The sequence below is a fragment of the Lonchura striata genome, chromosome 10, assembly GCF_046129695.1.
Source record: "Lonchura striata isolate bLonStr1 chromosome 10, bLonStr1.mat, whole genome shotgun sequence".
Taxonomy (NCBI): domain Eukaryota; kingdom Metazoa; phylum Chordata; class Aves; order Passeriformes; family Estrildidae; genus Lonchura; species Lonchura striata.
Window position 1 is genome coordinate 15028745 of NC_134612.1, and position 24893 is coordinate 15053637.

At 40.9% G+C, this 24893-nt stretch overlaps 1 protein-coding gene and 1 long non-coding RNA gene across 12 annotated transcripts in view; both read right to left on the reverse strand.

Annotated features, from left to right (window-relative positions):
• Window positions 1-14996, reverse strand: part of DLG1 (discs large MAGUK scaffold protein 1) — a 141859-nt gene extending 126863 nt beyond the window's left edge. For all 11 annotated transcript variants that reach the window (XM_021536895.2, XM_031505634.2, XM_021536891.2 and 8 more), the window contains exons 1-3: window positions 14912-14996; window positions 14508-14639; window positions 293-459 (exon numbers count right to left, since the gene is read on the reverse strand). In XM_021536895.2, coding sequence (XP_021392570.2) covers window positions 293-459; window positions 14508-14639; window positions 14912-14930 — 318 coding nt within the window. In that variant the 5' untranslated portion in view covers window positions 14931-14996. The remainder of the gene's footprint in view (window positions 1-292; window positions 460-14507; window positions 14640-14911) is intronic.
• A 5268-nt stretch (window positions 14997-20264) lies between these two features.
• LOC144246790 (uncharacterized) overlaps window positions 20265-24893 on the reverse strand; it is a 34221-nt gene continuing 29592 nt past the window's right edge. The window contains exon 3 of the long non-coding RNA XR_013340493.1: window positions 20265-20387. This is a non-coding gene — a long non-coding RNA (uncharacterized LOC144246790). The remainder of the gene's footprint in view (window positions 20388-24893) is intronic.

Consider the following 24893-nt stretch of genomic DNA (forward strand, 5'->3'; position numbering starts at 1 on the left):
CTATGGATGAGTATAAGCATACTAAACCTGTCAGCGAGGTTCCAAAATCAAAGCATAAATCCAATTTAATGGTCACTTAATGGTACATTTGACAAATGAGTTTATAAATTTTTGACTAAGCAAAATGCATACATGTTATAAAACATTTCAATAATTAAATCCCCTATGACTATTGATCTTAATAATGTATATTTTCTTTGAAAATTAATATTTTATAAAATAAAGGAAACTTAGAGAACAATGTTGAACTAATAGTCTCAACAAGAAAATAAGACAGATTTCTATCTCATACCTCTACACTGGGGCTAAGGCTGCTGGGCAATGTTTCTGATGTCACTGTTGTGCTTGGAAGGCTGGAGAAGTCCCAGGTATTCACAGGCTGTATTGGTTCAGATGGCTGTGAGTGATCAATGCATTTTGGATTGTCCAATAAGGTCACTTCATAAAATTCTTGAATATCTAAAGATGCAAAAAAATTGTTGTTAGGCTTAATAGTTACTCTAACATTCTGATTTTAACTACATCTTCCTCCTGGAAAACAAATGAGACATGGCTTCATCAGTGGTGGATAAATTTGCAGGGATCACCATGATCACATGAACCTCCCCCATCGCACACACAGCTCACTCTGTCTCACTCACTCTGGGCTTCTGCCACCGACCCCAGGAGCACAAGCTGCAGCAGGAGCAGCAGATGCACATGAAATAACTGCAGCAGAACAGTGGAAGGGATGAGTGTCTATGTTTCAAGTTCTGGTATACATAATTTCAACTAATGTAGCCTTTGGTCAGCTGAAATCTACTTTCAAGGGCAATACTGGAAGGTCTATTTTGTACATTTTTCAATTAAATGACTACAGAAATAGAAGTATACTGAGGAAATCAGCAAGAGAGAGAAAAGCTGCAAGAAGTTAGGAAAGGGAAAATTGATTAGGATAGGTCATCATCTGCTTTTTCAGTCTAAGTACCAGAAATAGGATGAAACTTAACAGTATGAATTAACAGTCATAGTTATGAACTAATTAACAGCTTTTTCTATAACCCTGAAGACTCAGCTGGAAACTTCTGGGAAACAAAAAATTGGCTGTATTACATTATTTATTGACATCCTACTCATTCCATGAAGCATCAATAAAAATAATACACTATAAAGAAGCACCAAAGGTGTTCTTATGTAGTATAGGTGTATCAAGCCTGCTACCACACCTGCAATCACATCCATAAACACACACATTTAAAAAGAAAAAAATCAGAAAGGGTATAGGCTAAGGGAAAGGCAAACAAATTAAGAAGTCCTGTAAAGCTTTTAGTCTCTTATTCCAAGTAAAAATCTGCTAAACAGATTTGCAAACTCCTGATTATTAATCACACCAACTTCATAGAAGATAAACATACAAGCACAGTAAGCCAAAGGAAATAAGACCCAGCCAAGAGTATGGAGTCTAAGCTGCAGTTCTGTAGCTTTCCAGCAACAGCCCAGAGTCAGTAACAGAGACACAATAACCAATTCCTTTATAGAGCCGCCCCACAAAAGAAAGACCACACAACTAAGAGTTGCAACTACTGCTGCTGGCATTCCAGTCTTCTGTCTTCTTATAGACATTACACTCCTGCTCTCTACCAGTTCAGAAAATTGAAATGCTCAAATTCCATTTGTATCTTTCCTCTGAGCAAGAGTCAAATTCCTCCCAACAGCTTACATTAATTTTTAAAGTTATACTTGCTCTTAGGGCTGCTGATTGGAAGAAAGAGCAGTGAGGGTTGCAGAAGACATTAAGTGACCTAGATATACAGGAGCAAAGCAGCCTAAGAGATACAAATTGACTTTAAATCTATCTTTCACATTAGCTCCCTCAGTTGCAAATTTGTCTTGTAGCTGCATTAACATCAATACATCAATCAAGCTCACCCAATAAAGATTCCCCCCCCCCCAAAAGAGAGTACTTTGTGTATTAAAATAGGCAGTGGTTTAAGTTGATTCTATAGCTGCAATCCACAGCAACCAAGCCAGGAAGATCACTACATTATTTATGGGAAGGGGTTATTTGTGCAACTGTTTTGCAACAGAAATCTAGGACACTGATTTTCAATTCGCTACTATTCTTTTAAGTCCCTGCCAGAGAAGGTAGCCGTTTATTCCTCCTGCACAACTCTCATTTCAAAAAGCACAGCATTTCCCATACCTCATCTCCACTTCTCCACAGAGGACACTGCAATAGACTTGCTATTGAAAGACGGCAAGACATAATATGCACCACTTAATGAGGGGATTAGTTTATGTTTATCCTGGAGTTGCTCCAAATCCACAAAGTTTCTAGAAACCTGGTGTCTATATGATAATATCTACCTTCTAAAACAAAAAAGTTTTCATTTCTACTATTCAGAATATAAACAATTAAGTATGTACAAGTATAGGAAAGCAACCAATGAACCCTGAACACATTAGGTCCACAAGAATAAAAGCTGATAATTACACTTTTATAAATCCAGAAATCTAGACCATACTAAATTAAACCTAAAAATTCCTTCTTATTGTCTACAGTTATATATCAGCTCACAAAAATATTTCAACACACTTGAATATGTACTGAAGACATGTTAATGATGTGAGCATGCATTAGCCTATAAAAAGTTCTAACATTTATCTAATTATTACAAATAACAGGTAGTAAAATACTAAGTTTAATTCTATTTATGGTTGGATTCCCTCTTCAAGATAGGAAGTGGAATTTTTATATTACAGCATTTTTCTCACATATTAATTCCAAGAAAGATTATATTTCAAACTATGCTAGAGAAAGCTGGCTCAAGCCAGGTATCACACAACACTCACAGGAAACACAGATGGGGAACACTAAAAGAACAGCTGAAACTTGAAAAATAGAAGCCCAGAGTTTTAAGAATCCACAGTGACAAAAAGTGATGAATTGCAGGCAACAGAGAAAGCTGTCCTGGAATTTGATCTGCCTACAAGTAAAACCACATTAAATAGCCAATCAGAAATATGTTTGACAGCACAAAGACTAAAAGCCTATACAAAGCAAGTAACAGACCACCAGTTCTGCAATGCAGGACTCCTACACAAAAGAAAATTATATTTCTTAGCCTCTTAGTAGTGTGAAGAGCTAAGGAATGGTGACAAACTGGGGTTTTTTTATTCTAAAAGAAATTTGCTGGTGTATTGTTAACCCCTTCTCATATTCTCTACTCATCTTAGTTTTGTTCTTTGAACAGGCTTGTTCACCAGTAACATGATACACCAGAAGCTAAAACTGCTCACTTTTAAAGCAAACAAGACTTATCTGCCAAATACAAACTGAAACCCAAATCCACCTTACACAGAAGATCCAGCTTCACTAAAAACCACAACACAGTAATTAAAAGAGCATAACTACAAAAACAAATCATTTTCTTTTCTGAATTATATTTGAAGGCACTTCAAGAGACTACATCAATTCTGTCTAAAGAATCTGTCTCCAAGGACAAGGATTCCAACCAGCAACATGACACCACTCTAAGATCAGTTTCTTCCCTGCTCCTTAGAAATCAAACATAAGGCCTCTGCTTGTTGTTTGTACAGGTATGTTCAGTGTCTGCTACTTTTTGCTATATATTCAGTGGGAAGTACTTGTAATCAGGATAACTTAAGATCAGCACATGTTCTAAAAAATCTCATTGTGTTCACTTATGCATGAACCTTTTGATAACTGTAACTTTGCAAGTGAAAGATGGGATACCTACAACAGCATTTTCTTAAGGGAATAGGGTAACCCTACATACAAGGCATTGCTGATAACAGGCCATGGGCCCTGTGTTAAGTGAATAAGCAGGCCTCTGCACTTGTCCTGTCCTGCCCAGAGCTTTGTTTTAGCCTGTCCAACTCTACCACCAACCACCTAAAGACCAGATGATAGATGACTCATCTAACTTGCATGGCTTTTACTTAGCTTCAGACAACTGTGTGAACCAACACCTATTTCTATAAATATTTTTAATATAACACAGAAATAAATATTTGCTACATATGTTCCATAAATAGTATACATAAATATATGCATATATGAAATCATTCAGTGTTACATCACACAATTGTCCAAAGCTAACTAAAATCCGTACATGAATACAAGTACACCCACATATACAGACTGAATGTACAAATTCACATAATACATACCAATAAAAATGGGTTATTCTGTAGGGAATGGATTACCTATGATTCTAGAACAAAAAGCTACATAGAAGAGCAAAGCATGACAGAAGCCTTGAAAACAAAGACACAGGGTGGTATCAGAGGCCTTATGTCTACAAACAACTCAGCAATTGCTAATTACTGGTTAAAGGAAGTCAGCCCTGAGAACTGGGCAAAAAAAGTTCAAGTGTAACAGGAAAAAAAGAACATCCAGCACATATAAAATACACAGTATATACAAGAAATTTAAATGCAGCTGCAAAGTAGAGAAGAAAGAGTAAGGCATAGAATATGTCAGCAAACAACAATAACCTCAACAAATGAGAAAGAAACAGCCAACACTGCACACCTCCATGGGAAAGATTCCCTTTACTCAAGTCTCTCACTCCCTGCTCTTTTCTGACCAACTTTTAATATGTTCTGGTTTTCAAACAAGCATCAAGCAACTCCATGTAATTTTTTTATATGTTATGTTAGTTTCAGACTTCTGATACTGAACCTTTGTATTATGGTATAGAGGGAACCAATTAAATTTTATTAGCATTTACTACTTACCTGAAACAAGGTTGTAGTTGAGGTGAGCGTCTGTCTCAAGCAATAGGACAAGAGGAAATGACCTCAAGTCGTGCCAGGGGAGGTTTAGATTGGAAATTATGAAAAAATTCTTCTCTGAAAGGGCTGTCAAGCATTGGAACAGGCTGTCCAGGAGAATGCTTGAGTCCCAAGAGGTGTTTAAAAGACCTTAAAAGACTTGTAGGTGTGGTGCTTAAGGATATGGTTTAATGGTGGCCTTGGCAGTGCTGTGCTAAAGGTTGGACTCAATGATCATAAAGATCCTTTGCAACTTAAATGATCCTGTGGTTTATTCTTTTTTAAATTGAAAGTACAGTAACCAAGTGGTTTTGGGCTTTGCATTTTTACAGTTTAAGCATCTTGACCATTTGTGGGTTATAGATGGTTTTTCTTAAATAAATGCCAGGAAATTCCACACAAGCTTAGCATTTCATGAACTTAAACAGCAACACATTTACTACAAGGGACTGCTTTGGACACTGTCCATGTAAACCAGTGAACTGTTGTACTTGCATCGTGCAGCACACAAAGGTGTAAACTGCTACCAAAATATATGTGAATTTAACAATCCCATTTGTGTATGCTGTATTAATTGCATCCTCATCTGAAGGTTCTCAGCTTTGCATATGAGCAAGAATTAATTTAGGAAGCTCATGTTTGTTTTCTGTTTGTTTGTGTTTTTTTTTAATAAAACCTAAAATCATGTTTTGCATTCTAAAATGCAAAGGGAAGAAGGATTTATCTGCTGGCAATTCTAATGCTGGTTGTCTAATGCAGCCCAGGAGACTATTCACCACCTTATATAGCTCATGGTCAACTTTTCATCACCAGGCCCACCACATCCCTTCTTGTAGCACTGCTTTCCAACTGGGTGACACATTGTTCCTACCCAGGTGTTGGACTCTGAATTTCTACTTGTTGGTCTCCATGAAGCTCCTGTCAGCCCATCTCCTCAGCTTGTCAAGGTCCTTCTCCATGGCAGCAGGGCCAGGAATTACATGCTTCAGCTACTTAGTAAATCCTGCACTCAACAAGTGCTCCTTTTCTGATAGATCTTCAACAGCAGAACAAACTAATTTCAGCCAACGCCAGCAAGTCAGCAAAACACTAGATAACTTTGCCTCACCACGCAGACTTTACCACGTAGTTTTTCAATACCAGCTTTTTTCAGGAGAACCTCTCAAAGCCACTGCCCTCCCTCAGACTTGTATGCAACCAAGGAGCTTATGAATTCCATTAGAAATTGACCTATGCTTAGTCCAGTAAGCAATTCCTTGGTCATCTCTCATTGGTCTGCCTCTTGTCAGACATCTGCTCATCTAAAGGGAGCACATGCAAATGCCTGGCTTTGTTTATGTTAGCCACATTTGAAAAAAGCAGGTTTGTTAAGAACTTGACTACCTGTGTGTTGTCCAGGAAAAGGTGCCATCCCATTATCAATGAAGTACTTCTCTAAATCAAGGAGGGAAGAGAAAAACAGCTTTATTTCTAGGGCTTCCTGCCAAAGCACCCAAAGCACTTGAAAAACTTAAGTCTTAAAACTACTAGAACAAAAACAAAGGTCAGCATGCTATTTCAGTTCAGCACAATTTGAGATAAATGGTATCTGCCAAATTCTTAACAGCCCAACATAACGAATATGTAGACAAAACAGAATCATGATCACTGTCAGAACAGGCAAAAGAGTCTGCCAACACTACAGACTTTCATTCTTCAGTCATAAAGCAACTCCTACTAACTCCAAGGAAAGCTCAATCATGCATGCTTACTTCATCTGCTATGTCAAGCTAAGAATATCCATTTAATACAAGTAAAGCACAATTCAAAAAGTGCATAATTAGTGATCAACAAAGATGTACAAAGACCAAGAAAAGCTTCATGTCCATTTACCAAGCCAATGACCACAGTTAAGTAAGCATTCTCTTTGTGTATTTAATGGTTGTGTTGTCATGGTGTGTGTCTGATCAAAAATAAATGTTTGCATTTGTACTATAAGAAGTGAAAAACAACCTCATCACAACTCCTGTAAAGCCCCTTTCAGGGTTGGCTGTTTGAGGATCTATTTCTTCCTTAGAACTGCTGTACACAATCAAGACTTCCTAAAAATTTAAGGAGCAACTCGTGGTGCAGCTTTCTCATTACAGATTCTGTTCCACAAAATCCTTTGCCACAAGCTGCAGCATCCAGCTACTGACCCCCAGCTCTTTTACCAGCTTCAGTAATTGTGTCCTACCCTTTGAACACCCTTTCTGCACACACTTCTTTGCTTACCTCAAATTCCAGATGTTTTTTTCCATGTCTCACTTCCAGTTCTCATTAATTGGTGTTTAATCTAATTCTTTGCTTTTATCCCTCTAGCTGCTTTTTACACTCAGACAAATTCAATTCCTTACCAGCCTGACCGCTTACACTTTCCAAACTACTCATTCATATTTTCCTCTTTGCTTACTAATCCCTCCTTTGCCATATTTTCACAGAATCAATTAGGTTGGCAAAAAGAACTCTGAGATTGAGTCCAATCTATGACCTAACACCACCACGGCAGCTATGCCACGTGGTCACATCCAGTCTTTCCTTTAAAAGTGCTTCACATTGTCTCTATGCAATTTTCATTCAGAAACCCACAGGGTCTTCTATGTCCAGAATTAAGGTACGAAAAACTGTCATACACAGATGAAAACTGACAGAATATTCTGCTGTGTAAGCTTTCTGATTAAATATTGCCTCATACACACTTAGTTATCAGCCTATGCCTAAAAAAAAAACAAAAACAAGAACCTCCCAACCCCCCCAAACAAACAAGTATCCAAACTAAAAATGAACTCCCAGCTATCCACCTTCCCCAAATACCTCAACACCAGTTGCAAACCAGCAGCCACTACAACAATGTAATTTTTTCTTAAAGGGATGCATTTACTACTGTTTTCAGTGGCAACAAAAAACTCACTATTAAGCCTTATTTGTAGTATGTCCCCTAGATAATGTCAGTATACAGGACTGATGATGTTTTTCAGCAGACAAATGTATTAAAAAAATCAAACTAGTTTTGGGATGAGATCACTCAACCCTCCAAGCTGAGCTCCCATACAGGTGCATAGCTTTACTCAGATGAGACAGCACAAGCATTGGTTTCTTCTATCTGCAGAAAGCTCAGGCTCCAAGGTAATTTTTTGGCAAGGGTGGCAACACAAGGCTGGATGTGTCACAGAGTAGCATCTCCTCCAGCACTAACACTTATGTGTCTCCTTTTTTTATTTAAGACAAGTTTCTGAAAACCAACTAAAGCTGCAGTGCTTTTACAGTTTGCTCACACACTCTCCTTGCTGCTCCTCTGTCTTAGGCTGACTTTTTCTTTTCAAGCCAAAATAAATCAGCTGTTTTGAGGGCATGGCTGGGAAGATACTCACACATGACAAAACTCCTATAAAAGCTTTACCAAAGAGCTCTAGAGCCTCCCCTGACTTGGGGAAAGAACACAAAGCTAAGGAGGTTATTCTACTGTCAGCCCTACACCTTCTGCAGTCTCTTAACAATCTTGCAAATTTGGCCTAGTTATAACTCAGGAAACCATCTGTGCCAGGAGACTCCAAGTCAGCTGCTACAGTTCAGTTTCTTTGAAGATTCCTTCCCCCTGCACCAAAACAAGCTCCATGTCTCAAAATACAGGCAAAGCAGAGGCACAGGGGGCACATGGCATTCCAGCTGCAGAGCTGAAAAGGATGTTCTGCCCGTGCTGCTAGGACCACCATGGAAGCAGGACTAAGGTCAGGACAAATATCCTCTCTCATGCTTTCCCCCTTTCTCTACGCTGTATCCAGCATTGAAGGAAATGATGAGGGATATTAGGAGCAAATCCAGGAACACAGACAGAAGCAGGAAAGGAGGCAGGTAGCACACCTAGGGAAAAGAGGTGAAAGAACATGGGAAATAAAGCAATGACAGGCCAGAGGGAAACTTTCCCAGAACCTGGAAACTGCACCAATTATTTAAAATTTCTACTGTCTTTTCAGCCCCTGCATGAACAGCAGATTTATTGACAAGGTTTTTTTTTTTGTTAGCAGATCCTTTCAATGGTAACCCTGGGAAGAGAATACTGCAATTAATATATTCTACGGTGCAGCTATTCAACATTGAATACACAGTCACTGAAATACCACAAGGATAAACTTTTGCCACAATACTATTTATCTGCATACCAGTAGCTGCTCAACTTACTACTTACTTGCTATTTTAGGCTACCAAAAGCAACACCTAATCCCAAAAATTCAGTACATTGCCCTGTCACACACACAAATGCAATACAGGGTGGAAAACACTTTAAAAAGCAAGCTATCAAACTGCACTACATACAAAACAGTAAGCAATTCTTAAAAAAAAAATAAAACAAGAGAGAGGAGCAATGAGACTATTTCACTTATTAAGTACCTTAAAGAGTAAGACATGAAGTTCTTCAAAGACTGGGACATTCAGACAAACTGCACAGCAGAAACACACTAACAATGAGTGAACTAACATTCCAGTCATCTGGACACCAACTAAAATATTTATCTTCCCTCCAGCTGGATGAAAATAATCAAGAACTTAACAACCTTTGTAAACACAACCCTAAGTCAAATTTCTGTAAAACTGACCGACTTCTGTGTATTCAAAGGAGACCAACACAAGCATAACCATAGTATAAGCCTTAGAAAACTTGTCCAGAAGTCAATGAACACCTCAAAGTTGCAAGGATTATACTGCATGGATGCTTCAGCCTCACAAAAATGAATAAAGATGTTGTATCACAGAAGCTGCAATCTGGAGAAAAAGTCACAAAAATGAAGCAGGGATAAGATTTTAATGTGAAAATAACCTATTTAGTACCTGCGACAATTTCAGTAATATCCAGTGTCACAAAGATCCAATTGTCCCTAAACCTTCCTCTAATAAAAACATAATAATAAATCGCAGCAATATTCACTGACTATAATAAGATCCTCAACTTACTGTCTAGCATTTCTGCATTCTTGATGTAAATCCTATTTAGCAGAGTCTGAAAGGTTCTAAGGCTTCAGTAACCGTGGAAAATGGGAAGGCCAGAGCCGACTGGCAGAGTTAGCTGTGCCATCATGGCACATGCTCTATTAACATACTGCTGAAATAAAAGTTCTAACTGAGGTTTCCCCAAGAGCAAGCACTATTGGTTTCAGTTCAGAAGAGGAGCTTGTGTGTAACTGTGTTTGATTTCCAGTTAGCCAGAAAATATAGAAAATATTCCCAAAGTGGCTTAGTGAGGAGTGAGGAGGAGTGAGAAGGAGCAAGAAGAGCTCCAGAGCTGCCACACACAGCTGAGCTGAGACCACATGCCAGGTAGCAGGAATGTGGTCAGTCCACTCCAAAGTGGACTAACTTTGAGGAGCGTTGACCCAATCCAATCTACTTCAGTCTAAAATCTAGGGTTGTTTTCCTATTTTAATTCAGAAAGCCAATGTGGACACAGATGAGAAATCTGCAGACTGAGTTTTATATTCCTGGAATTTTCAGTCTGAATCACACTGCTGAGAAACCTGAACAAAGAGCTTATTTCATGGAATCATCAATTGTTTCAAAATTTTCAGAGAAAGGACTTACTTTTCTGAGGTGTAAAAATGTATTAACAGCATTTGTAATATGTTTTGTTCAATTAATAAGGCTCATCCAAACTCTGGTTAAAAGTACCTTCATGTTTACTGGGAAAAGCTGTTCTTTGGTTTAGTAAGGATTACTGAAACAACTACATTTTTTTAATAAAAGTTGCCTACACTGGATGTTTAGTACTAGGAAGAGCCAATGCATAAGCACAATTTTCAAGACAGGTCTTCATGCAAAAAACCTCTAAGTGAAACAAATGAGACTGCTTACACAATAAAATTCAACACATTGAACCTTCCCTAGTCAGATTTGCCATTTTTTACCAAAAAGTCTGTATATGCACAGCTACAAAATGATAGATACAGATAGATAGAACCACTCTACTTTAGGCAAGAAGGGTAGCACAGCCAAGTGCATTACCAACATATGTAGAGACTCTCCAAGAATTCCCTTTTTCTGGTGCCAGTGCACATGGAGTTAGTTCTTGTCAGGAAAATTAATGCTTCTGAAGTAGCAAACTACCTTATGTCTCTAGCTATAGCTGTAATATTTTTAATTTTAGAAGTTTATTTTAATACGGTAAACCTCAACATGACACCCATTAAAAGCAGATCTTAATTAAACAAGAATATTATGTGTATAAACAGAAGTCTGTTTCATATGTTTTTCTGTCAGAAGTGTTACTTTTGCATGCAAGTGTTTTTCTTCCTATATTTTCAAAAAGAAAAATATATCTGTACTTTTTCAAGAACCTGTAGCTTCTGAAAAGGTAAAAGACTACTTAAGCTGAGAACAGAACTCACCTGCAGAATCATTATCTCACTATTTGAAGAAAAATATTAAACACCTTACCAAAGTGAAATAAGTCTACCACATGGTTCTGTATATGGATATTTTCCTTTGGTCTCTTCATAATTTGGCTCACCAATGATCAGAATATTGGGAAGAAGCTGTTTTAACTGAAAACAAGAAATCAAAAACTAGAAAAGACACCACACATTTTTGAGCCTGTACAAAAGGAAAGTGACTTAAAACTGACACAATTCTCAAGTTGATTTTAATTACAGGCCCTTGCTATTAATTTAATTAAAGTCTCAGACATTATTACACATAGCTGGTTCAAGCAATGGAAAATACCACATTATGGAAGACAAAATATAAAAATGGGCTTTTTCAGAGGCTGCTTTAAGGAGGTCACATGTGGTTACAACTTTTGTTACAGATTCAAAGTTCTTAGAGTTACATCACTTAAAATGTAACACTTGCAATGTCGATCCAGTGTATGGGCTGTTCACTCTGATTGGTTTCTGGTCTAATTCAAACCATTTTAAGCTATAATTCAAGAACAAGGTCAAGCTTGTAGATTGCTAAACTAAAACATTATTGAGAGGACTAAAAGGAAACAATAATATAAAAAAGGTTCAAATGAATTTTTTTTTATTCTTCATTATCCAAATGGATGTTACAAAAAACACCCTTTCAATTTCTGAAACCTTTTAATATCTAAAAACATGAAACACTGTTAAAATCTGTAGTTTTCAGGAATATTGAATTTCCTCCATTATAAACGCAAAGATGTATTTCTGTGCATAATGCTATTTATTGCTTGAAAGAACAGTATTTGATTGCCAAGTCAAAAATTATACTAAAAAAGATGCATGAAGTTGACAGCAGATCCTGACTACAACCTTCACAAACCTACCTACTATGGGCCAACAAGTCTTGGATATAGTGCAGTAACTTGGCAGAAAAAGGAGAAACTAAATGGATGAAGTTTGGTGGGGATTTTTTTTTAGAGTTATTCTATTAAAAAAAAAAAAAAAAAAAAAAAAAAAAAAAAAAAACAGAAACTAAAAGTAGCACACTTTCTGGAAGAAGGATCTACAAGAGAAATAACTCAGTATAGTTGAGCCACATTGAGAACATCATTTGGCTATTTCAGTTGGGAGCACATCACAACTTCTATAAAATGCACACTTCAAATTGAGCCATAAAGCAATAACCAACAGAGAATTCCAGGTAAGTCTAACCCCCAGCACAACTGAACATTTCATCCAGCCTGCTCCCAGATCTTCATGGAAACAGGACAAGAAGGAGCCAGCTTAAGGCCTTCCCAGTAACTGAAGCCATCCTCCAGATCACAGCCTTTCCAGCGAGCCTCCCCACTCTTTTTTACCCCCATCATGCAGTAATCACACCATAAAAGAAGGTGCTTCCAGGAAAACAACAGCCAGGAGCAGCCTGTCAGGGACAAGAACTCCCTTGACATTTGCACAGAAAGTAACAGGTTAAAGGAGAAAGACCCAAGTTGAGAGCATAAATTGCTTGGCAAGTACCAGCCTTCTGCCAGATGGTTTGGGAACATATGTATGCAATCTAATAAACTATCACACAGGGACCCAGGAAATGCAAAGTTAATGCAACATGCCCAAGAAGCACCTGCTGTGCATGCACAGATGAACTCAACAAGAACTAGGGTCCTGTGGTTGCAATGTGCAGCTTCTTACAAGTCCAGAAAACAAGTGACACAGTCCACCCAGGCAACAACCCATTCCTCCTTTCTGCTCCTGCAGACATGAGGCTGCCTGCTCTTTCAAGTCCACTACTACTACTAGGTGTAGAATTATAAACAATGAACATTTATATATGGAGGGGAAAAAAATACATCTTGCAATTTGAATATCTAAGTCTAACAGATTGGTATCTTTTCAATGAAGGGGAGAAAACAGAGTACTGCATGGACCTTGAAGAGTTTTAAAATAAAAAACCTTCATACATACACACACCCAGAACAAGAAAAATGGCAGTCAACACTGAAGTTTTCTGGGTGAAAATAAAAAGTGCTGCTGCTGTACATTAAATATTTGACACAAGATTTCAACATTCTGATCTGCCAAAGAGTGAATCCGTTCACATGGTCCCACAAGGATTATGTTAACTCTTCATCATGGAGTTGATTAGCATCAACTGTCTAGTGAAGAGAAATGCAGAGTTCCTATAAGGAAAAGTCTTTTAAGTGACCTATTTTCACAACTACCCCACAGGAAGCTACATGTTAAGGAAAAAAAACATCACAACCACTCTCTTCTGAAAATCTACACATGATAAAATAAACACTCCAGAAGAAAGCATTCAGCAGCAACGCATGTTTATGCTTTTCCTGTCCCTGTGCTTTCACCAGAACACAGGTTGGAAGAAGCTGCAGGCCTGTGAAGGAAGATGTGCACCCTAGCACAGTAGCCATGTAGTAAGTCAAGTAACAAATATAGCTACAATGTTTGCCATTAGTCCCACCGATTCAGACAGTGGTTACTATTAAAAGACAAGGATACAGAACAACTTTTATTCTTGAGGGTAAGCTAACATTGACTGTCATAAAGATAGTGACAATCAATCAAGAAGAAACCACTTCTCACTGTTTCTCTGCAGAAGTTTCCAAATAAAGACAGGATTCTGCAAGTTCTATTTATGTTCAGGGTTTTTTTTTTTCAACCAGACCGGCAGGAAATTCAAAATTACATGCGACTTCTTCTATGAACTTATGGGAACATATCAAGTCAAGCACTATAAGGACTGTAAACTGAGATCTAAAAGTGCTTTCTCTATACTTTTATATGCAACAAAGGAGAATACTCTAGTACTCCCTGAAGCATTAGAGGTTTCCTCTCATTTACTTTAGGTTAAATTTGCACTTCAGTTATACACTTTGTGTTGTTTTTAGAGAATCTTCAACCGGAATTGCGGCTTCCTTAGACTAAAAACATTTCAATTCATTCACTAACCTGTTACATACAGACAGAAAAAAAAACACACCCTCCTTAGAAATTTATCAGGTGAACAAAGATGCATGGAGAAACAATCTCAAGAAATCTAGGACAACATGTCACAGAATTAAGAACTATTCCAGAGTTTTAAGCAGTTTAGACCAGTTAAAAACCTCAAATAAAGAAAGTACGTGTAACAAGTGAACTGTTGATCTGTAACAACACGTGTGTTACTATGCAAAACAAAAACACAACGACAAGCACATGGCTTTTAACTTACGGGTAAAACACCTTTTGCTCTTAACAACACAAGCGACAACATCAGCAAGAACCGACCGGCTTGCGCACGAACTGAAAGAAGCCAACGTTTACCTATCAAAGCCTGGAAAAGGTTACTTTGGAAGATGCTGATGACACGCTCGATGGAGTTCCGCAGCTGCCGATCCTCCGCCTGGCTCAGCTTGGAGCGGTATTCCTCCAGGAGGCGCAGGGCTCGCTGGGTATCTGCAAGCGGAGAGCAGGCACACTGTCCGGGGCGCACCGGGCAGGAGCCCCGGGGATGCAACAAGCCCCGGCGGCCGGGACCGCCCCGGCCGGCGCGGAGCTCCTTTGTTCGCAGCCGGGAGAGCGCGGGCGGGACGGTGCCCCCGGCGCGCTCGCAACGCCCGCAGCCCCGCGGCTCCCGCCAGCCGCCCCCCGCCCGTCCCGCCGCGGCAGCGGCCGCCAGCCGGCGGCTCCGGCGGCCCCGGCGGCCGCGGCCCGGGCGCGGAGCTCACCTTGCTTGCGGACGGGCATCGCGCCCCGCGCTGTCCCGCCCGGGGCTGCCCCGGGGCTCCGCCGCGCGCACTCGGAGCGCGGCCCGGGGCGGCGCGGGGGGCGGCGCCCCCTGCCGGCCGGGCGCGGGGGGTGGCGGCGGCCGCCCCGCCGGACCGGCCCCGCCGCCCGGCGAGCGAGCGGCTCCGCGCGGGGCTCCCGCCGGCGCCGCCGCGGCGCGATGCGGGGCGAGCCGGGCCGGGCCGGGCCGGGCGGGACAGCGCGGGGCAGGCGGCGCGGCGGGCCGGGGCCGGGGCGGACGGGGCCGGGACGCTCCCGCCACCTCCCGCCCGCACCGCTCGGAAATTCCAAACTTTCCAACCAAAATGGCGGCCTGGAGGCTGGGGGAGCGCACCCCCCCCACGTGACCGGGCCCGGCGGGCGCCCAATCAGGGCCCGGCGCGGGGCCGGCACCTTGGCGGCGGGGGGGGAGGAGGCAGGTGAGCGCTCCCCGCCTTAAAGGGGCCGCCCCGCCCCGCCCCGCCCCGCCGCGCCCGCCACCGCCACCGGCACCGGCACCGGCACGGCGGCGGCAGCGCCGTGAGAACCGGCCCCGGCGGAACCCGCCCCGAGCGCCCCTGCACCACATCGCCGCCGCCGTCCCCGGCGGTGGCGCCCGGCGTGGGCTGCGGGAGGGCGGGAGCGCTCCAGGTGTGCGCCGGGTACCTGCGGGATCGCCTGTCCCGGGAGTGCGGGAGTTTCCGGGCCACTCGCACCGAAGCACCGCCATGGTGCCGTGGGAGTGCCGGGCACGGAGCGGCTCCTGCCGCGAGGAAGCGCAGGTGGAGCCGTGCCCGGCCGCGGGGAGCCCGGGGCCGCCTTTCGCAGGGCCTGGGACAGGCAGGAGGGCTGAGGGACCTCGCTGGCCTCACCGGCCTCCGCAGTCAGTACCACACAGAGCACTGCCACCCACCTGGTGCTGGGGCTTTTCCCTCAGTCGTCCTGGAAGAGCAGGATGAGGAGGAAGGACTCGAAGAAAAATAAATAGCTTTGGACATAAGGTCAGCATAAGGACATCACAGGAGAAAACATAAAAAGTTTAAGAAATGGGCTGTATAGGCTGACATCAGGGACTGGTCAGAATAATGATAGTCACTTTCTCAAAACTGGCATGGAAATGGTAATAAGTTATTTTCAAAGGCAAAACATCTTGTTTTCTTTTAAGATGGCAAAGAGGTAACAGCATAGAAATAGGTGCCTTGGACATATGAGCTAAATGGTCTTTGCAGCATATTCTATATACCCACTAAAAGGAAATGTATATTAAAGCTGGTGGATGTAGGAGCATCCCTTGCTCTAAGAGGGAATGTTAACTTATCTCTCAATGAGATGGACAGTCAACCAGAGCCCCTGATCTGATACACTTCAAACCCTGTAGGTATACATGTATGAGAGGCAGAAAGAGACTTGAAAGTTCAAGGCAAATACTGCAGATGGGGGGGTGGGGGGGGGGGAGGTTGTTTGGTTGGGGGTTTTTTTGGTTTTTCATCCAAGCTCACATTTCCATTTACACTTGTTAGATTTAAGCACAACTGAAAATGTTCAAGAACTTACCCAAAGAACCTAAAAAGAGCCTCCTGGGCAACTCTCATAAATTTGAAGTCTAAAAATCAGATCCAGACTTCACTTTGGCAAGCACCTAATCTTAAGGAATATTACACCATGACAGATCTAACCTAGATCTAGAAAAGGCCTCTCTCTTTTCCCTCCCCAATAGTCCTATGTTTTGTTCTTTGATTTGTGTCAGGAGTTTCTCCTGCTCCCATAGCTATGTACTGTGAAAGTGTTCACACATCTCATTGAAGCAAGCAGAAGATACATTTAGTGCTGACACACAATTGCCCATTTTCTTCCTTTCTTGTTGTATTTTCATATCACAGAATTTTGGCACCAGCTGGTACCAGTTCAGATATTTTGAAATGAAAGCAGGCTAAGAAGAGACATTGGCAGAAGCCTCCATCATCTGGCCTCATCAGTTTTCAGTGTTTACAACAGCAATAAATGTGCTGTAAAGGGGCAATAGCCCTCTTGATGTCAGAGGAATGTATATACAGAAGGAGAGGAAGAACAATCTAAATTTAGCTAGCAGAAAGGAGACATCTGCAGCATTTTGATTGGTTTTGCTGACTGACAAAAATGTATTATTACAAAAATAAACTTTTTTTACTATTAAAGGAACCACTATAAAGAAACTATTTTTTTATATACAGTATTTGATGTTTCCAAGTCTTTTTTTATTTTAAATAAGAGATAATCCCATTACATACGGTCACTGTGCTGGGGATAGCGAAATAATCCCATATATAACACCCTGAGACAGCATTTCTCACTTGTTACTAATGCTCTAGGGGAACAAAAAAAAAAAAAAAAAAAGAAAGAAAGAAAACATCAAAGAGGGGGTCAGGATGATGGATCAGCAAGTCAGGAAGCAATTAGGTGAGCTTTATTGTACCTCAGAGAATGATGTTGCTTCCCGGCACTTCTGTTTCTGTTCTAGGAGTGTATTTGCTGATTGAAAGCAGTTGAACCAGAAACACAGTATTAAACTTCAGTATGAAAAGTGGGTTTGAAATTCCAGCACATATAGAAAATATCCCATGAATGGAAAATTACTTTTTGCTAGCAACATTACAACTAGAGACAGTGTTGCAAAATTGTCCTGTGTTACATATCATCTTCTACAGGCTCCAGCTTCCAGGAAATTGTGTAGTTTCCTTGGAGGAGGGGAAAACTGAGTGTGAACCAGAGCATCATTTGTGCCACGACTTTAACAATATCATTTAAATCAAACCACTACAGGCAGCATACAGAAAAGCTTGTACTCTAAACTGTGACTGATGTGGTCAGTATAGAAGTCAGCATTATGCTTAACACGCCCTGGCTGTGCTCCAAAATGACCCTTGGCATAGGAACTCCAGGACAATTACACAAAGCAGCAGCCCATTGCCACTTTAGTCCTCAGATGCATCTGAGGATGTGACCAGTGGCCTTTTCCCACTGCCCTCAGATTTCCTTTAAAATCCCTTTTGCAGCTGCTGCCAGGAGTGTGCCTGGGATGTTCTGCTGGGATGGTCTCTGGTAGGGACAGGCAGCTTGTTGCAGCACACATACTGCTTAGGAGGGATGTGTAATACAGAACCAGGCAGCTTTTGGCAACAGGGACGCCGGCACAGCACAAGCTTTTCCCCTGGAAAACCTTCTATAACAGCCACCTGATCCTAGCCCATGTCATTTGTACATGGGGGGGAAAAGCAGCCCTGTGTCAGAGCCTAATAATCCCAGTTTCATAAACTATAGTGAAACAGAGATGATGTTTTCCCACTTTGAGAAACTATGCCAGAACTTGTTGGCAGCTGCCTGCTCTGGCAAGTGATCATAGTAGTGAGCCCTGCCACAGATTTGTACCTGATCCTACACCAGCTCCTACTCCTCAAAGCAGTCCAGCTGCCACTTTAAAAATGGCTCTTTCTGCTTTAGAAACTTCACCTGGTCAGCTGGCACCACACTACAAGGAGCAAGAATGCTGACAGGCTTCTTATGTTTTGAGGCAATCACAATTTGGCCACAGGCTGGGCAGCAGGACATGGGGGGATTGACTTCATGCCAGCTACCTGGTGAACCCCTAAGTCCCACTGGAGCCAGCTGACAACGTGGACTTCTCAAACTGGCAGTGGCAGTGGATGTGTTGCAGATGATGTCCCACACAGTAACTGGAGAGGTATAATGAACTCAGAACAGGAGACTTCAAAAACCATTCCCTAGATTCACACACAATGTCAATCAACACAAGAACACCAAGAAAAAAATGACAGCAGACATCATCACATGGCAAGAATTTACAGTAATTAGTATGGCCAAAAAAATACAGTAGTTACAAGCTGAGACAAATTCCATTACAACATAAGGTAGAATAGATTAAATAAATACAGGTACATCAGTTCATAATTAAAGATGGACACTGTTGTATAAGGTGGAATATTTCTAGAATACTATAATTATAGTATTAATTTTAGTAAAAAGAAATGCTGACTGTTGAAGAATAAAGAGTAAAGCTCAAGACATTTTTATGTGGGGCTTACTAATGAAAGAAAACACAAGAACAATAAAATTGGTGCTCTCTTGATTGTCAGATTAAGTGTCCAAAGTCACCATACAAAGTAGATGATTTGTCTTATTCATTCAGAACTGGGAGTTGATGCTCATGAAAAGATCTCTGACAGCTGCAGAAAAGGTTTCACTTCCCTGCAAACTCAGTGCAATGCTTCACAGCTAACTGGGGAAGCAATGAAACTAATGAAGCCTCATTTTCCCTGCTTAACAAGGAATGAAGCCTGAGTGAAGTTAGCTTGTTCATTATGCCTCCACTCATCTGGATTCTCTGATGTCTGGTAAGTTTGGATCGTGTGCCAGAGCCTTACCTTCCAGGAGCTGTCTTTTCAGAAGAGCACCTTTTCGTTATCATCTGTAATTTTGTGGATTATAAGAGATGCAAATAACTTCTTGTAGAAGCATTCTACTTGAATGAAAACGTGGAATGGTAACATGTCCTTTTTTCCCTGCAAAAGCTATTATATATGGAAAATTTTCATGAGGCCACTAAATACTGATGATACACTCATACAGTCTGCAGTTACTCTGTCACATAATCCTAGGAGCCAAGTGCCTGTCATAGGTACTGCTAATAGCTGAAATATCAGCTCACTTTTGTCTATCATCTTCACTCTCATGGGTAAAATAAGTTGCTGCCTGTTACATGGGATCTTCAGTTGTTAAAATCAAAGTTTTATTTTAAAAAATCACAGTTCAGCAAATTTAATTAAGCCTACTCAATGGAATTCTTATGGGATTATCTTACACATCTCTGCTTATTTATTTTTTTTTAATACAGACAAGTCAGTTTCCCCAGTAACACAATCTTCATAATTTTAATTTGTGAACTGTATATCCAGTTTGTCCTCATAACTGAAACTTGTCTTAGGTTAATTCGATCTCCATCAGAACACAAGGATGTCTTTATTCTTAGCATTAGAGAGTCCAGCTGGGCATGCCTAGTAGATGAACATGCTCCTGTTTACAGGGAGAGTAAGAGAAAACTGGACTTCTTTTTGTCTAAAAGACTATTTATTTTCCCCATCATTGTGCAGTTTGTGGGTGCTGATGTTGTTTGACCTCTTGTTCAATTAGGGATTGAGTGCCATATGTATACAGCAAAGTATTCTTTCTTTTGCTCTCGTAATAAGATTTATCCATCGAGTGAGTTTTACTATTCCAGCAACCTCAGGAACTAGAGCATTATAAGAAATATGAGTCTTCTATTTCCTTATTTAGAATGTTTTATATAAATATATGTACCCAATGTGTAGAAGAGTGCAATTACAATTTTTATAAACAATTAAAATTCAGTGCCTGGCTGCTAATGCTCCAACATCTTCTGGAAGGCTGCAAAACATCAAAAACAAAAGCATACAAAACAATATTAATTATAATTGTTAACAATTACTGCCAACATAACATGCATAAACCTAGACTATCTTCCTCCACACTTTCTATAATCAGGGCTGTGTTATATAATATCAGCTTAACAGCTTCTTAGTTGACTTCCTGATGTAAAGATAAACATCATTATATAACCTGCCTATTTTAACTTTCCTAGTCAAATTAAGCAGAGAGGTTGGTGTGTTGTATGAAGTGACTTTGTCTGTGTGAAAACCTGATGCAAGAAATAAACCTTCAAAGAGCGTGTTAGGGGCCCTTGAGAAGTGTTTTCCTGGGAGGAAGGCAGCAGTTGCTGTGGGGTTTGCCTGACCAAATGTTAAGGATGGTGTTTAGAAGTAAATTTGTGGATTTTTATATGATCACATTATCCAATTAAAACAACAGCTACTAAAAATAAACTAACTCCTCACATCCTATGAAAATGTAACAGATGCCCCCAAAATAGCCAGGCACTCCAGACAAAGCACAAGAAAGGGTTATTAAACCTCACTGTGGGATTCAAACACAGGCTATGTAAAGTGGCACCTTCTCCTAGAAAGGGCAGAAGCCACTCTCACTCTATGGAAATGGAGTAAATATCATGGAAGTGCTTTTTCTCTATCTCTGTGGCACAGACCCCAGCATGCCTTGAAACAGAGCTGCTAACCATAGCTCAGTTTAATCTGCTGATTTTCACCACCCTGGAGTACAAACTGGTGTGCCTGAACCACACGATCCTGCAGCCCAGCAAAATGACATCACAGCATATCACATCAAGACACTTTTGTTTTGCCACCCCAAACAATGCAGTGTTTGTAGCAGGAAGCATGGGACTGTGCCCAGCATTATGCCTCTTGCACAAGGGTGAGAGATACGTGCTTTGCTATCACCACATTGTCCATCATTTGTGCACCTGAAAAGACAAAAAGTCTTTGTATTTTGGGATTACAGACACATGTACCACTTAGATTAGGTGAGTGGGAAAAATAGAAAGGGAGTTTGGCAGTGATTTTTATAGGAGTCAAAATCGTACTTGTTTCAAAGCTAAAAGTCACTCTCCAAATAAACTGTTTTGTTGCAACGTATTAAGACGTTCTACTTCACACCAAACACTGAGTATTTCTGAACATTGCAGAAATACACTGAATGTGTGGAGCTCTTATAGTAACCTCTCTCTCTCCTGGAATGACAGACAGCTAAATTTGCTTAAAATTCCTTCTTCCTGTGCTAACACCTACATTTGAGCTCACCCAATAACTGGAGAAATACATATCTGAGGGTGACTAGCAGGAGCACAACCAGCAGACTGCTGACTTGCCCTTCACAATTGTGGCTCCATCTGTAGCATTCTCCCTATTACTGGCTGCAAGCTGGACTATGGGTACACAGGGCCCAGGCTTCCCATCTCCTGCCCTGCCATACTCCCTGCTCGTTGAGATTGTGGAAGTTTTCTGCAGAGATCACTTGAGAGGAGGATTTACTCAAGTCAGCATAAATTGGCCCTCCTGGCTCACTGGTGGTGAGCAGGTAATTGAATTATCAGGCACACCTTCCCTTTAATGGTTTTTGTTTGTGTAGATGATTTGGGAGGATAAAAGCAAGTATGAACCACAGATATGTGAAGGAAAAGAGTGGTGTTAAAATGGAATGCAGCTGGAAAATTCAAGAAAAAATTTAGTCTTGTTTAGAATTAAAGGGAGAGGCTGCCAGTGACTGAAGCTGAGGGGTGAGTCCTCCAGTGTCCCAATGAACTGCAGAGCTGGAACAGTGAAGAAACCTGGGAAACTGTCCAGCTTGCAGGGATCTACCAATAAAGAGGACCTAGGGGCTGCAGGAATTGCCCACAGTTAATGGATCCTGCCCTTCACTCACTCCAGGAGTGAGCATTCAGAGGTACTCAAATCCTGCAGCATCCACACAGCTTTTCTGATATATTTTGATATGTGTTTAGGTGAAGAAAATCTTTATAAACCTGCCCTTTTTTCACAAAAGTCAGTCTTACTGACTCTAAAATAAGTTATCAGAGTTCAAAGTCCTGTTACTGACTCAAAAGCAGATTCTTGTTTGTCCTTTCAGTAAATCCTCTGCAGTAGATAACTCATTTAAGCTTTGTTGCTTCTATATCCCTTATCTTGCCCCAATTTTTTAATCAAATACTGTTGCAAGCTGAGGTAAATGAAAATTTTAACATTTGCTGGTTGTAAGTTCCCAAAGAGGTTACACTAGATTCCCCAAATCAGAACTACTTCTGAATACACTAAGTGTTCTGCTGCTGCTGGCAAAGCTGCATGGACAGCTAACTTCTCCAGATGGATCTAAGGGTTCAACTAGATGCTCCAGAAATCTACAGGGAAGCTGGCTGCAATAATCAAGCATGTACACTCAGAGACAACATGTACTGTAAGGCTATTTACTACTGATATTCCAGTCCTTCTATTCCTTTTGTTTGCTTTTTGTCCTCAAAATACAGCATTTCTGGAAGCAATCATTCAACCTTCCTTATTTTTAGATTTTTATTACTGGGAGAAAAAATTCTTCCACTATGCACAACTGTGACTTTTGCAAGGTGAAAAGTGATATCACCAGAGGCTACACCACACTCCTCAGCCTTGCACTACTGCAACAGCAGAGAGCATTGAGTAACGGGTTTGTCCGATACCAAGACTGACTCATAAGGACAAGAAAAGCTGGAAGACAGGTGTATGCTTGCAAGTCTTGTCCCATTTTTCTGATAATTTGGAAATAAAACATTAACTTCATGGTGTGCAGACCTCTGTCCTGGAATGGTTTGTATTTATGTATTTGCTTAATGCTGAAATCAGTGAAGTTTCTTTAAATGGATGCAGAGATTGTGTGGACTAAGATTTAGAGGTACAATATTTTCCTTTTTCTTTCACCAGTATATATTTTATACTTCACAGAGACAAGCTGATAGAAGAAGCATGCGATGACATGAAAAGCTGTAGCAAAAAAACCACTGTGAAGTTGGAATAGTGTAGAGATCAAAGTCATAGCAGGCAGAAGAGAGAGCCAAGAAACAAAAACAGTCAACAAAAAGAGTCAACAAAGTGAGCCCTTACTAAGGCCATGAAAGGGGAAGATAATTGGCAGGGACCTCAGGAATGAGATTTACAGCAGATCAGGGCTGTACTGATGGTCCTCACAGAACATTAGTGAGACCTCACCTAGAGTTCCACATAACCATGGCCATCTGTGTTCAGCTAAGGTGAATTTGCACTAGAAGGTGGCAGAGCAGGAAACCTGAGAATTCCAGAGTGGACAGCCTCACAGGGTGCCTTCAGGTCAGTAAGGCTATTGAACAAAAAAGAACAAAGGTCCCCAGAAAGCTTCCTGGGACAAGAGCAGTGAGGTTTGGGGCTGCTTCCAACTAGAAAAGTGAAGACAAGTCATTGAGCTGGTTTCAAGGTGGGACTTGATCAGTCACACATCACTATAGAGTGAACACAGTTCCTCTCTGAGCACTTGGTGTCCTTTCCATCTCCTGGAGGCTTGGGGTACTCACAGACTGGATCACGTATTGAAATAGAAAAGTAAACTTCACAGCCAGATTTGGGCTGCATCTATGCTGAAATTGCTCTACACTGAAGGAAAACAGTGTACAACTATTTAAATTTTGGGTTTGCTTCATTCCAGCACACTCTTTTTCATTAAGAGTTTCTCCTGGGCCTTTATTCTTGACATTTCTGGTGTCCTCTGGTAGGTGGTTTTGGACAGTGTGCAGCTTCAAGACTGAAGTCGAAAGTCAGGGGTCCTGAGGACTATTCTGATTGCTGAGGACTTCTCTAACATAGCAAAACACTAGATGAGCTCCTCCAAGGTGAAAGGGAGGGGACAGGGTAAAGCCTCTGATAGCTTTGGGTTTGGTTTTTTACTGCTTTATATTTATTCTTATCAAGGATAAAATAGAAACCGCTACTGACAAAAAATAGTATTCTGCTCACCAAAGCTGCACTGAATTTACATTTCTGCTTTAGGACAGATGAGAAATTCCAGGCCTGTGCCCTAAGAGTAGGCTTAAGAGAAGGACTCAGTCCACCATCATTGGTCTGGATTCAAGGGTGACTTCTCAGCTTCCTAATCAGAAATAGCTCAGTATTCTCACAGATCTGGCATCATGCAGATGTAGAGCATGCCTTCTATTTCAAAAACTCACTAAGGATTTATTCAATTATTAATTAAAATCTCATTTGGTTATGATTATTACATGCTGGAGGAAGCATCCAGTTTCATTGCAAACAGTTCATTTAAAATCTCTGAAGGCATTTCATCATGGAAAACAAAACTAGCAGTCAAAGAAAGAAAACCTTATCATTATGTATGGCATTACATTACAATTCAGAAGGGATTATCTCTGATTCTACTCTCTTTAACAATACAAGGAAACATGCTGGCTGTTTTAATTATTGTTTGCTAAGGCTATTTATGCAGGGTGCAACTTCAGTGTAGTTC